The 13,050-nt window shown below is 54.8% G+C and overlaps 1 protein-coding gene across 1 annotated transcript in view; it reads left to right on the top strand.

Moving 5' to 3' along the window:
• Positions 1–3,861: 3,861 nt before the first annotated feature.
• The window catches only part of SARDH (sarcosine dehydrogenase), a gene marked incomplete at its 5' end in the record, with an annotated part of 32,837 nt that continues 23,648 nt past the window's right edge, over positions 3,862–13,050 (top strand). Inside the window, 11 exons of the mRNA XM_014942734.1 lie at positions 3,862–3,907; positions 3,991–4,088; positions 4,828–5,149; positions 5,777–5,955; positions 6,503–6,682; positions 7,273–7,396; positions 7,571–7,671; positions 9,067–9,171; positions 9,626–9,755; positions 12,193–12,279; positions 12,404–12,494. Of these exons, the coding sequence (XP_014798220.1) occupies positions 3,862–3,907; positions 3,991–4,088; positions 4,828–5,149; positions 5,777–5,955; positions 6,503–6,682; positions 7,273–7,396; positions 7,571–7,671; positions 9,067–9,171; positions 9,626–9,755; positions 12,193–12,279; positions 12,404–12,494 (1,463 nt within the window). The remainder of the gene's footprint in view (positions 3,908–3,990; positions 4,089–4,827; positions 5,150–5,776; positions 5,956–6,502; positions 6,683–7,272; positions 7,397–7,570; positions 7,672–9,066; positions 9,172–9,625; positions 9,756–12,192; positions 12,280–12,403; positions 12,495–13,050) is intronic.

Below are 13,050 nucleotides of genomic sequence, written 5' to 3'. Positions count from 1 at the left end.
TCCCCCCCCCAACCCTGCCAAATCCCCCTTCTTCCTTCCAGAGAGCTCTCCCTCTTGTGTTTACTGTTGTAAGAAACTTGTTAAAAAAAAGATTGTTTTGTTTGTAAGTAATTATTCAGCCATTTGCCACAATATATATCTGTGAATAAGAAAGGGAAATGTTTTTTTATGATGGCGAGAAAATTGTATATATATTTTAGTTCATCGCAGATCATTCAAAACTGCAATGGGATACGTTGGAAAATAATATGTAAATTCCTTGGGTTTTTCCTTTGCACTGCACTAACTGGGGTAGGGCGGAGGGGGTTTAAAGATAAAACTGTTTGTTTATGGAATAGTTTCTAGCTGGGAATTTGGAAATCATTTGGAATAGCTTGTAATGCTGGAATAGAAACTTTAGCTGCTACTTAGAAACCCTTTTGCATGTGGTTTTTCCAGACCTTTTTTTTAAGTTACAATACATCAAAGTAAATTCCACAAGGGAAAAAAAAAAAATAAAGTGTAATTTTGCTGATAGGTTTTTTTTCCAGCCATGGTTTTTCCTGTGCCAGAGGGCTCATGTGGGGGTTCTTGTCACTCAAACCCCCGTGGCTGTGCTGGGGCCACAGGGGTGGCTTGGCCAGTCCAGGGGAGACACGTGCTCACAGGGACGGATCCTTTCCTATTGCTGCCATGAACTGTAAGTGTCTGTACCCTTCCAAAACTCAGAGTAAACCTCTCCCGAGGTGCCAGACATGGCTCTTGGCAACTGGGCGCCGCTGAAGCCGACACTCACCCCTCGAGCTCCTTCTCCTTGTTCCTGGAGCAGCTGCTCTCGTGCAGTTGCTTTCCTGGGGCTCCTCTCCCTGCCCGAGCTGAACCGCTGCGGGGTGAGAGAAGGAGTGTGATTTTCCATGGCTTTTAGTCACTCCTGAGTATCATATTCCAGAATCCCACTCAGCCCTGTGTGCAGCAGCCTTTTCCAGAGCAATAAAAGAAGTTGCACAGTTGCTGGAGGTTTCACCCCAGAGCAGGTAGACCAGGTGCCACTGAACTGCTGTGCCATTTAATTAATAATCTTGTATATTTTTTTTCTGCTCTTGGAGTCCCCAGTGCTTTCTCCTTCTCACTTCAGCTTTCACAGGGTCAGCTGAACAGGGCTGTAGCCATGAGAGAGGTGTTTTACTCGCAGGAGCAGGACACGAGCTGGGCACTAACTTTTGGATGCTGATTTGGAAAAGTGCTGCTCAGGCAGGTATTTAGCCTTGGCCGAGGTGATGACACCCACCTGGGAGAAACCCTTTCCCCGTTGTTGCTGTTCTGTCCCAAGGATGCTCTGCAATATGCACCGTGTGTGAAATACCAGGTTTTGGTACCTGGGTGCTCTCCTGCCGGCGATGAGCATCAGGTTGGGCATCTCCATCAGGTGCCCACGACCCAGCTGGGCTGCAAAATTGCAGCACCAGAGCCTGGAACCGACTGGTGGCTTCAAGAGCAGGTAAATGCAGAAATCTGCTTCCTTTGCACCCCTCGGGGGACGTCCCTGCCCCCCCAGGGGCTGGCTCCTCGGTGACATCTAACCCTCGGGGGGTGGTCGGAGCCGGCAGCGATGCAGCCTCACCCAAGTGGGTGTCTGGAGAAGGCAATTTTGCTCGGTTCCGTGGCCAAACGTCCCCCTGGGCTTGCACTGATGGGGGCAGATGCTTTGGGGATAAATGGGCCATTTATTCACTGTAACCAGACCAGGAGCAGCCTTCCCAGGGGCATTAACAGGACAATAAATGTCCAGCCATGGCTAGCACAGCTGGCTCCAGCCCTGTGTGGACCCCAGCCTGCCCCAGGAGGGGGGACACAGCAGACACAGCTTTTCTTTTTATTTATTTATTATATTATATATTTATTTCCCCCCTCAGCACTAGCAGCTGCTGGCACAATCTCCCTGCTGCTGAGCAAACACGGTGCTGGGGAGGGGAGGGTTGCATTTTCTGGCTGCCCTCTGCAAACAGCAGGTCCAGCTCCGTGGCACAGAGTGTGACAACCACCCCACGATGTCCCTGTCCTGAGCACGCCCCGTGGCCCCGGTGGCCTGTGGCCGGCCAGCGTGTGGCCACCTCCCTCTGCCACCTGGGCCGGTGCCGTGGCACGAGCGGGCACGTCAGCTCCCGTGCCGCCCAGCCTTGGGTGGACTCCAAAACAAGGGTCCAAAGTGCTGCGTAAGCAGGATGGGGAAACTGAGGCAGGGGGTTGCCAAGAGCAGAGCTCGGGGATAAAAAAAAAAAAAAAAAGCTCTGCCCAGCCGGATCGTGCAGGATCGAGCCTGATTTCCATGGGGGGGGGTCACGCCCCGGCGATGATTTCCCAAGACCAAAAATTCAGATTGAAGTGCAGGGGAGGGTGAAGCCGGCTCTGCCCGGGCTCTGGAGGTGATGAGGATGAGGATGGCACAGGCTCGTAGTCCCCTGCACGCCATGACCAGCTGCAGTTTTGCAGCACGCCTGGCTAATTCGTTCTTCATTAGCCTTAATGTTTTCTGTGACCTGGAAAACTCCAGCTGGCGCTTGCGAACCGCTACACTCCTTCATTTTATAACTCATTCTAGAGAAAATCGAACTGGCATAGGCTTCATCTATATTGAACTGACCATCAATAAAAATAAGCACTCTCATTCCTTCTCTGGAGCCACATCCCAGAGCTTGGAGGGCCTGAGGTCACCATCGCTTTCTCTGCTGTCCATCCTGAGCTGGGTGCAGGGCTCGGGCTGCTGGATGCATACCTGGTCTTGTATTGTTTTAGGTCTGGTCTAACCCAAAGGTCGTATTTATAATTAGCACACGCTGATGAAATGGTTCTGGCCTGTCAAACAGAAACACCCCACTGCAAACAGGAGTTTAGACTTGTTTGCATCCCTGTGGTTATTTTGAGCAATTAGTCCATGGAGAAGTCTGGAGGAATTGGGGCACTCTCTGTAAAACTTAGAAACCGGTTTTATCTTTGGGAGAAGGAGAGAAATGCTGCCTGAAACAGGGGCTGGAACAAGCAGACCCCTCTGCTTCTGTTCAAACCCTTCCCAAACTGGGGGAATTTGGGTGCAAACTGGGTACCATGGTGTGTTATGTCCAAGAGCAGAGGTGTGGGGAGCAGCAGGGGGGCAATTTCCAGGGTCAGAGTGCTGTTGAATGCTAAAAGCCCCCCCAAAACACTGTCCCCACTAGTTCCACGGGGCCACCGGCGGGCAATGCTGCCCGGGGGACAGTGCAGGGACCCCGATGCTGCTCGGACCCCGACCCCACCAACCACTGGCCAAACCCCGACTCCATCCCAGTCTCTGACATCCCTGAATCGGCCCCTTCAGAGCCACCTTTAAAGAGCACACGTTGCTTGTGTGTCCTGCCCAAACAGGCCCTAATTTCGTCTCTGACATCCCTGAATCGGCCCTTTCAGAGCCACCTTTAAAGAGCACACGTTGCTTGTGTGTCCTGCCCAAACAGGCCCTAATTTCAGGGGTGAGTCCTGAGCAGGAGGAACAATAAACCTCCAGCCTGGGAGATCTAAATCAAAAGTTTATTTTCCCTAACCCCTCTAAATTAAAATTTTTTTGGTGTTCCCGCCTTCGCTTTGAGCTCCCGGGTTCTGGCTTAGGAAACGTGTGAATTTATTTTAATTCGTCTCTTAAAATGTAACTGCTGGGAACTCCAGCAGGAGGGTCAGATGGTGCCTTTCCTCGCCGTGTTTGCTTTCTGGCATCCAGCTGACGGCTCCAGCCAGCGCCGAGCGAGCCCGGGAGGCTGCGAGTCCCCGCCGGCCCCACTTGGGCTGTTTGTTCTCTGCTGGGCACCGAGCCGGGAAGAAAAGCAGCATTTTCCTTCCCTCTTTTGAATTTCTTTGCTCTGCCTGACTTTTCTTCTTCGCCGTGGAGCCAGGAGAAGGGGTAAGAGGGAGGTGACCCCCCCAATTTCCCAGCCGCCTGGGCTGGCTCCGCTCGCCAGCTGGTTAATGTTTTTTTTTGTGCAGGGGACAGCCCTGCACGGAAGAGGAGGAGGAGGAGAGCATTGGAGGAAGGCCAGGGGCCCCCCTGGTCCATTGAAGAGGGAAAGCCAGCCCCAGAAAGAGTGAGTGGAGCCCTGCGGGTGTCGCGGGATTTCCCCGGCGGGAGTTTGTGTCGGGGCTGGGGGGGGACGGACGGACAGACACAGACAGCGAGGGGACAACGGGTGCTTTGGAGGCAACCAGCGGTGGGCTTGGTAGGGGTATGAGTTATGGGGCAAGCCCCATGGCTGGTGTGGGAGGGGGTGGCAGTGGTCTGAGAGACCCCACTTGTGCAGCCAAAATCATGCGGCTGGAGCGAACCCCGAGCCATGTCCCCCCCCGGGGCCAGGAGCCCTGCACCCAGGGTTGGGGTGTCTGCAGGCAGGATCTGTCCCTGTCCCCCACCAGCAGCCATGGCACTGCCCTCTCTAGAGAGGGAGCAAACCTTGTGCCTTCATTGTGGCCAAACAGCTCCTGAATCCAAGGGGAAAAAAAAGAAAAACCCGAGAAAAAAGAGTGGTTTCTGCAGGCGTGAGCGAGCACATTGCCATGCCCTGGGCTTTCCAAGCCCCTTTTTTAAGTGGGGCCCCTCCAAGGGTGTTTGGGAGAGCACACACGTGCAGCAGGGATCCCAGTTCCCTGCTGGAAGGGGGTCCCAGCAGCCCCCCTCTGGGACGTGCCCTGGGGCTCCATCCTGCCACCAGGAGCTGCTCAGCCCCTTGTACCCAGAGATGCTGCTCCCACCCACACGGTGGGGAGCAACCAGGCTGGTCGGGGGTCCCCTACCCTTTGCCAATGAGGTGTTTTTGGGGGGATTTGCAGGTGGAGATGTCCTACGTGAGCTGTGCTTTGAGGGCGGCCGCCCCCCGTTGCCTGCCAGCCCCCTGGAGAAGCCCCCGGTCCTTCAGCAGCGCCACGGGCCCCACGGCGAAGAAGAGCGTCCCATACCAGAAGACACTGAAGGAGGAAGACTCCGGGAGCAGGGAGCCCAGCCGGCCCCCCCCGTCCTCAGCTGAGGTGGTGGTGGTCGGGGGGGGCAGCCTGGGCTGCCAGACCACCTACCACTTGGCCAAGCAGGGCATCACCAACGTCGTGCTGCTGGAGAGGGACCGCCTGACCTCGGGCACCACCTGGCACACGGCTGGTGAGGGGGTGGGCACAGCGCGGGGGTCTCCGGGGGGGGGACACGGGGATGCCCATGGCTTGGGATGTGCTGGTGTCCGTGGAGTGTGTGGTTGCACAGGCTGGCTCTGCGTGTGTTGGAGAGTTTTGGCTTTAAATGTGGGGAATTTCTATTTTTTCCTTGTGATGTATAACATTTTGTTAAGAAAACATCCCCCAAATTTTCTTTTTTTTTTTTTTTAATTTATATGACCATGGGGAAATGAAAGATTTTATTTCAACACTTTTTTTCTTTTTTTACCTTCTTCAAACCAATTTTCTTTGGCAGGGAGGGAGGAGCTAGACGAGGTAAATTCAATAAGCTCTGGGGTGGGGGTGGGGGTGTGTTTTGTCTCTTTTTGGGGTAGTTTGCTCCAGAAATCCTATTTTCCCCATTCATTCAATGCCCAAGGAAAATGGAAAATCGAGATTTTGTAGCACTCCCACGTCACCACGAGATGGAGCAAGAGCCCGGACAGGGGGACCCAACGCCACGCGTGGGGACATGGGGGGGGCGGGTCTCCTCTGCCTCCTGCTCTGGGTGATGGAGGGGTGTCGGAGCCCCCTGTCCCACCCCTGGGCTGTGTCTGTCTGTGTCCCCCCCTGCCAGGTTTGCTGTGGCAGCTGCGTCCCAGCGACGTGGAGGTGGAGCTGCTGGCCCACACGCGGGACGTGGTCAGCCGTGACCTGCCGGAGGAGACGGGGCTCCACACGGGTTGGGTGGAGAACGGGGGGCTCTTCATCGCCTCCAACAAGCAGCGCCTCGACGAGTACAAGAGGCTCATGTCGGTAGGGAGAAGCCCCTTGGTGTGTCCTCTGGGCAGCTGGGACGCGGGAGGTGGGATTTATCTCCTGCCCATGGGAGCAAGGTTGGGGGTCCCAGGGTTGTGGAGCCCCCCGGGGGTCCGAATGGCCCATCCCTCCCTGCTGTCCCACCTGGAGAGCTGTGAGTGGCCTGGGTTATGCTTCCAGGGCAGCCTCCTGGATTCTGCTGAAATCAGGCAAAATGCTGGCAAAGTAGGCAAAATCATAGCAGTCATCAAATGGTTCAGGTTGGAAGGGACCTCAAAGATCATCAAGGCAAAATTAAAGCCAACTGTGGATTTTTTTCCCTTTCAGATAGCAGTAACATCATTTTCCAGCTGCTCAGGCAGCTTGCTTGGGAATATGAGACCATATTCCTTGAAATCTCTGCAGACCATCCCACCCCACTCTGGAATTTGGGCTTGTCTAGGAGCTAAACGTGTCCTGGGGGTCTCCTCCTCCTCCAGTAGTCAGGGCTGAGCAAAGCTTTTGTTGCCTACTTGAGCTCCTGGTTTTCTTGTCCCTTTGGCAGCTGGGGAAGGTGTACGGCGTGGAGTCCTATGTCCTGACCCCATCTCAGACCAAGGACCTGTACCCCCTGATGAACATCGATGACCTATACGGCACCCTGTACGTCCCCAAGGATGGCACCATGGACCCAGCTGGTACCTGCTCGACTCTTGCCAGAGCAGCAACTGCCAGAGGCGCTACGGTAGTTCCTAATTAGTAATTACTCGTTAACACCTCTTGACCCTGGGAGGAGATTTCCTCTTCTGCTTTCTCCATCTCCTCCTTTCCCACTGCTCCTGCAGCGTCAGGTTTTTGCCCAAGAAGGGTGTTGTCCTCTTTGGCTTCGCTGTTTGGGTCACAGCAACAAAGCTGGCAGGAACCATGAGATCCAGGGAAAATACAGGGTGAAAAAAAGACCTTTAGGAACAAGTCGAGGCAGTGCCAAGGCAGGTTCCTTGGGAGAGCAGAGGTTTTAGGGTCAGGTAACAATCCATTCCTTGAGGCTGGAACTACCAGCCCAACCTTGATGTGTGTCTTTGCTTGTGTGCATGTAAATAACACACACCCCCTGCGGCGGTGGGGCACAGAGCAGTGGTTTAACCTGCAATTAAGGCTTAAACCGTTGTTACCAGCAGTAACAGTAATAGTTGTTGGGAAAAGGAGATGGCCAGTACCAGATGGCTGCTTGGATTCACCTATCCCAGTTTTGGGGGGGTCTATGTGGGGCGAGCCAGGTTGTCCCCCTGCCCTTGTGCCCCTGCCCTGACTCTGCTGCCCTTCCTCTGCCACCAGATCATCGAGAACTGCCCGGTCACCGGCATCCAGGTCAAAACTGATGATTTTGGGGTGAAGAGGGTGTACGCGGTGGAGACGGCCCACGGGACCATCCAGACTCCCTGCGTGGTGAACTGTGCAGGTGTGGGGCGCAGGGGGGAAGGTGGGGGACCGGGTGGGTGACCACAGGAGGTGGCTTTGCATCCCATGAGCCGGATGGAGGGTCTGCGTCAGCTCTTGTCCCCCCCATCTGGCTGTAACCCCCGGACCACAGCAGGTCTCTGGGGTGCTCAGCATGGGGCTGCTCTCTCTGCAGGCGTGTGGGCACGAGCCCTGGGCCAACTGGCCGGTGTCCATGTGCCACTGGTGGGGATGCATCATGCCTACGTGGTGACCGAGCGCATCGAGGGCATCCAGGTGAGTCCTCTGCAGCTCCAGATCGGCTCCTGTGCCCCCCTGCACACAGCAGGGTGAGACAGGACAGACCCCCTCCTGCAGCCCCAGACCTAGGGAACCCCCCCATCATATTCCTACCTTCAGCGTGTGCTGCTGGGTCAAGCTCTGCACCTGGGGAGGTGCACACCCAGCACTTCTCCTCCTACAAGGACTATCAGACTACCTTTAATAGAGTCATATTTAATATTTAACAATGTTATGACAAGCAGGATAATTTTCTTAATTTTATTTTTTATCTCAGTAGAATTATTATAGGGTTTCTGCTGTGTTTGGTGTCTGATAGCAGCGTTCATAAAGACACCGAGCACTTTCTGAACAAGCCCCCGTGGCTGGCAGGCAGAGGTGGAGCTCCCTGAGCGTTTCTAAACTCTCCCAACAAGTCTGTTCCTGCCGTCCGGCTGCAGAGGATTGTTCAGGAGTCGAAGGAGAACTTCCTTCACTCAGGCACCGGGGCTCTGGGGGTGACATTATGTAGTTTCCATTCCCACTGACACAGCCTGTGTCAGACTTCTCAGTCCGGGGTGTCTCATTTTAAGAAGTGCTGGTGTCAATGATTCCATTTACATCCCAGTAACTCCACTGTGCCCTGAGTGGGTCTCTTTCTCCCAAACGCGACGAGAAAGAGACTTTTCAGAGAGGAGGCTGCAGCTTGCAGACCCCTCTGCCTTCTGCTCAACCTGCTTAATCCTGCTTGCCGACACGAATTGCAGCAGGCCCTACACCAATGCTGCCGTGCTGTCTAAATGTTTCTCTATCCATTATTGATAAGAACAAATCCCTCATTCTTTGCGCGCTGCTGCCTGCCTGTTGGGCTGCTGCATCCCACTGTGGAGGTGGGTGGTGGAGGAGGGATGCTTCCCAAGCTGGGACCAACCACAGCAGCTGCTCCCACTCCCTGGAGCATCCCTGGTGCTGCTGGTGCCACCAGAGAGCTGAGACTGCTCTCCCCCTGATGCCAGTGCAAATGCCCTCCCAGTACAGCTCCTGCCTGCCAACCTGGAGTTCGTCAGCTGCTAATTAGGCAGGATTTGTGTAGGGTTTGGCTTCCAGCTTGGGTGCCTGGGCTCAGGCGTGGTGAAGCTGCCTCTTTGCCCGTGGTTTGGCTGGGTTTGGTGGAGCTGAGTGGGGTGCCCTCCCCTTGGGGCAAGGTGGGCGCCCAGATTTTGGGTCTGTGGGGACATCCACGGAGACACTGCTGCTCCCATCCTCAGTGGGTCACTGCTGCGGGCACTGACCCTCTGCCCCAGACTCCCAGCTCATCCCACTCATCACTGGGATGATGCTGGGGCGATGTTGGGGTCTCTCTGCAGCTCTTGGCCCCCTCTCACCCCTCCGCTCCCCCTCCCCGTTTTTCAGAACATGCCGAACGTTCGCGATCACGACGCCTCGGTCTATCTCCGTCTCCAAGGCGATGCCCTTTCCGTGGGCGGATATGAGTCAAACCCCATCTTCTGGGAGGAGGTGAGCCATGCTGGGAGGTTTCCTGGGGGAACGAGGCAGGTTTCCAGGGAATCCATCTCGGAGGGGTGGGCGCAGGCGGGAGCGCCTCAGCCCCCGCATCCTGCGGGTACCAACCTCCGTGCGGCCGGCGGGGAAGCACAGGGCAGCATCTTCCCTTTGGGTCTGTCTGTGGCACAGATAGGAGATGCAGAGGCAGCAGGAATGAGATGAAAAGGCTGGGCTGGGGGGATTTAGAGGTCATCATGCAGTCCCTCCCCTTCTACATCATCCCTTTGTCCACGTGTCTCTGTCCCAGACCTTTGGCTCAGCTGGGCTGTTCTTGAAAACCCAAAGAAACCAAAGTCTGCAAAGCAGCCTCAATTTTCTACGGCCTCTGAGGCTGCCAGAGCTGAGAAGTTCTTACACCCTCAGCTATCCTCTGTTTTGTGTCCTGATTCCTGTCTCCTATCTTCAGGTGTCTGAAAAATTTGCTTTCGGTCTCTTTGATCTGGACTGGGATGTTTTCACACAACACATCGAAGGTGCTGTGAACAGGGTGCCGGTGCTGGAGAAAACGGGCATTAAATCCACCGTCTGCGGGCCAGGTAATGTGACAGCGGTGGCACCGGGGTGGCTGTGTCCCTCCAAGGACCTCAGTGGAGGCAAGGGGAAACTTCATAACCCAGGGAGAGAGAAAACCTCTCTGAGCACAGAGAAAGCAGCTGCCGTCTGGCTGCAATGGTGTCATCTTCCAAGGGGTGGCATCCCAGGCTTGGCCTCGCTGGAGAAATATCTGGGAAGCTTATTGCCTTGGTCCAAAAGCATTGGAGTGACTGGCACAGAGTTACAGACGATGTTGTGGCCACTGGACTGGGGAATGAAGGGGCAGGCTTTTTTTCAAGCAGCGGCCACTGTTTTACCAAGCGTGATCTTATATTTTTATTTTTACGACTTGCTTCTGGGCTGTGGACTGGGGAATGAAGGGGCAGGCTTTTTTTCAAGCAGCGGCCACTGTTTTACCAAGCGTGATCTTATATTTTTATTTTTACGACTTGCTTCTGATATTAGATTTGCCCAGTTTTCCATCCCAGGCAGTTAAAGGCCGTAGCATCACTGCAGTGGCAGCTGGAGGTGATGCCAGCCCTCAAACCCGAGCCCTGCACACTTGGTTTGACCTTGAAATCCATGCAGTGGCAGCTGGAGGTGATGCCAGCCCTTGAACCCGAGCCCTGCACACTTGGTTTGGCCTTGAAATCCACCGCATGATAAAGAAAAAAAAAATAATATATATATAAAAAATTCCTTTTTTGCTGAAGCACTTAAAGGGAAACCCTCAAGGCCCTGGGGGAGGGAGGGAGCTGCTGTACAAGGGGAAAGTAGGGCACATCTCCTGCCCCGCGGCAGATAAAACATGACATGTACAAGGTGGAGGCATCGGCCCTGGGGTATGAGGGGTTTGGTGAAACCATGGTGTAAGCAGAGCTGGTGGCCTCCGGAGGGGAGCTGACTCCTTATGGATATATGTCGAGTATTTGTAGTACAGAAATATAATTTCCAAAGGGTCAGTGCCTCCTCCTTTTCTAGTTTTTGATTTAAACCAGCACCTGGTTTGCTGGTGATGGCTGAGCGGCACTGGGCTGAAGCAAACACCAAACACTTGTCCTTTCTGCTGCGCAGTCAATATTTCACCACCAGAGCAGCTACCACGCTGTGCTCCAGGGAAAGGGGGTGAAAGCAGCCCCGAATTGGAGTGATTTAAGCTCTTTCTGCCCTGGCTGCTGATCCAGCCTTGGAGCTGAGCGGGCCAAGGTCCCCTGTGAGCACTCAGCATCTGTCCCAGTGCAAAGCCATGAGGGTAGGTGTGCACCACTGGTGACAGGGAGGAGATTTGGGTGTTTCTGCAGTAATTCAATGAATTTGTAGCCTGGCGTATGTGGATGGGGATATTGGCACGGGAGAAACTGCTTTGGTGAAAGTGGAAATGTTCTTCTGGCTCCGCTCTTGGCTTCTCCTGGGCATGGAGATGGTGGGAAACAAGGTGGGCATTGCTGGGGGGGGAAGGAGCAGACTGAACTCTGCCTCCCCTCTCTGCTTTCACACGGATGGAGAAACCACCATAAATGAGGGAGGAGGGTTGCACACCTCTGTCAGGGTGTTCTCTGTCCTTCCTAGCGGGGATTTGGACGGGGACCCGTGGTTGATAACCCTGTGGGGGGCAGGAGCTGGCAGCGTGAGACATCATCAGCACAGGAGCTTTGGGCAACATCAGCAGCAATCCCTCAGCTGAATAAAGTAGCTTAAACTGATGACATTTCCCAATGGAAATCGATGAAGGTGAAAAATAGTCATCATAATGAAATATGGCCCCGATGGCGTTGAACGGGTCGGTGCCAGCCCCCCTGAGTGAGGGACTGGGAGAAAGCAAGAGGCTGCTTCTGCCACCACAGCACCTTCTGCACCTTCTGGTTGGGGATTCGTTCTGCTTCACCAATGTTCAGCCTAAACCCTAACACTGAGGTCCTCCCCCCAGCAATGCTGGCACTGCCGAGCCCCCTGGGGGGGTGGAGGACACGGTTACCCCCAGCCCAGGGTCTGGACAGTGCAGGGACAGGCTGTGCATGGTGTGGAGCTGCAAAGGAGCTTTGTGCCACCAGCACCTGCCTCTGCCACCAGCAGTGTGATGTGTATATATACATGTGTGTGTGCATGCATGCTCATGCAAGCTTCTGAGGCAAATATATGCATATATATGTATGGATATTTGCTTCAGGAGGCTGCACAAGACCCCTGAGTGATGCTGGGCATCCCAGTTTTGGGGCAACCGTTTGGTCTCCACTGCCTGGGTGCTGCTGGAGCCACGCTGGTGGGGATGTCCAAGCTGAGATGCTGGGAAGTCCTCAGTGTCCTCCAGCTCTCGCCCCAGTAGAAGCAGTAGAAGGCCAAGGCCAGCATGGGAAGCTGTAGGAATCTGCTCCTGAAGTGTGTGTATCCTCAAAACGCCCATCCTGGTCTCGCCGTCACATTCCTCTTTCTGTCTTGCAGAGTCGTTCACTGCCGACCACAAGCCTCTCATGGGGGAAGCCCCAGAGGTCCGAGGCTTCTTCCTTGGCTGTGGCTTCAACAGCGCTGGTAAGAGAGACCTGAAGGGATCACACCTCGGGCATCCCAGTGTGGGCAGCATATCCCGGGCAGAGCCTGCTCCCACAGCCCGCTCTGTTGGCCTCATCTGGCTCCTCATCTCTTCCCCCTCCAGGGATGATGCTGGGAGGTGGCTGCGGGAGGGAGCTGGCTCACTGGATCATCCACGGGCGGCCGGAGAAGGACATGTACGGCTACGACATCAGGCAAGTCACTCCAGTTGCCCCAGGGCTTGTGGGCTCCTTCGTTGGTAGCCCTCATCCTTGGGTGGTCCTTGGGGACGGGTTTCATAGAATCATAGAATCATAGAATCGTCTAGGTTGGAAGAGACCCTTGGGATCATCGAGTCCAACCATCTCCCCTACTCTACAAAGTCCTCCCCTACACCATGTCCCTCAGCACTGCATCTAAATGGCCCTTAAACACAGCCAGGGATGGTGACTCCACCCCCTCCCTGGGCAGCCTGTTCCAATGCCCGACCACTCTTTCGGTGAAAAATTCTTTCCTAATGTTCAATCTAAACCTACCCTGTTGGAGCTTGAAGACATTCCCTCTCGTTCTGTCACTAATTACCTGTGAGAAGAGACCAGCACCAACCTCTCTACAGTGTCCTTTCACAAAGTTGTAGAGAGTGATGAGGTCTCCCCTAAGCCTCCTCTTCCTCATACTAAACAGTCCCAAAAGTTTCGAGGCAGGGCTGGATGGTGGCATGGGGAGTGGGTGTCGGGCAGCATCTGTGCTGCAGCCTGTGTCCCTCCGAGG

Source organism: Calidris pugnax, unplaced genomic scaffold, assembly GCF_001431845.1.
Source record: "Calidris pugnax isolate Ruff unplaced genomic scaffold, ASM143184v1 scaffold102, whole genome shotgun sequence".
NCBI lineage: Eukaryota > Metazoa > Chordata > Aves > Charadriiformes > Scolopacidae > Calidris > Calidris pugnax.
The sequence above is the reverse complement of the archived record's forward strand: the minus strand, read 5'-3'. Positions and strand labels throughout refer to the sequence as shown.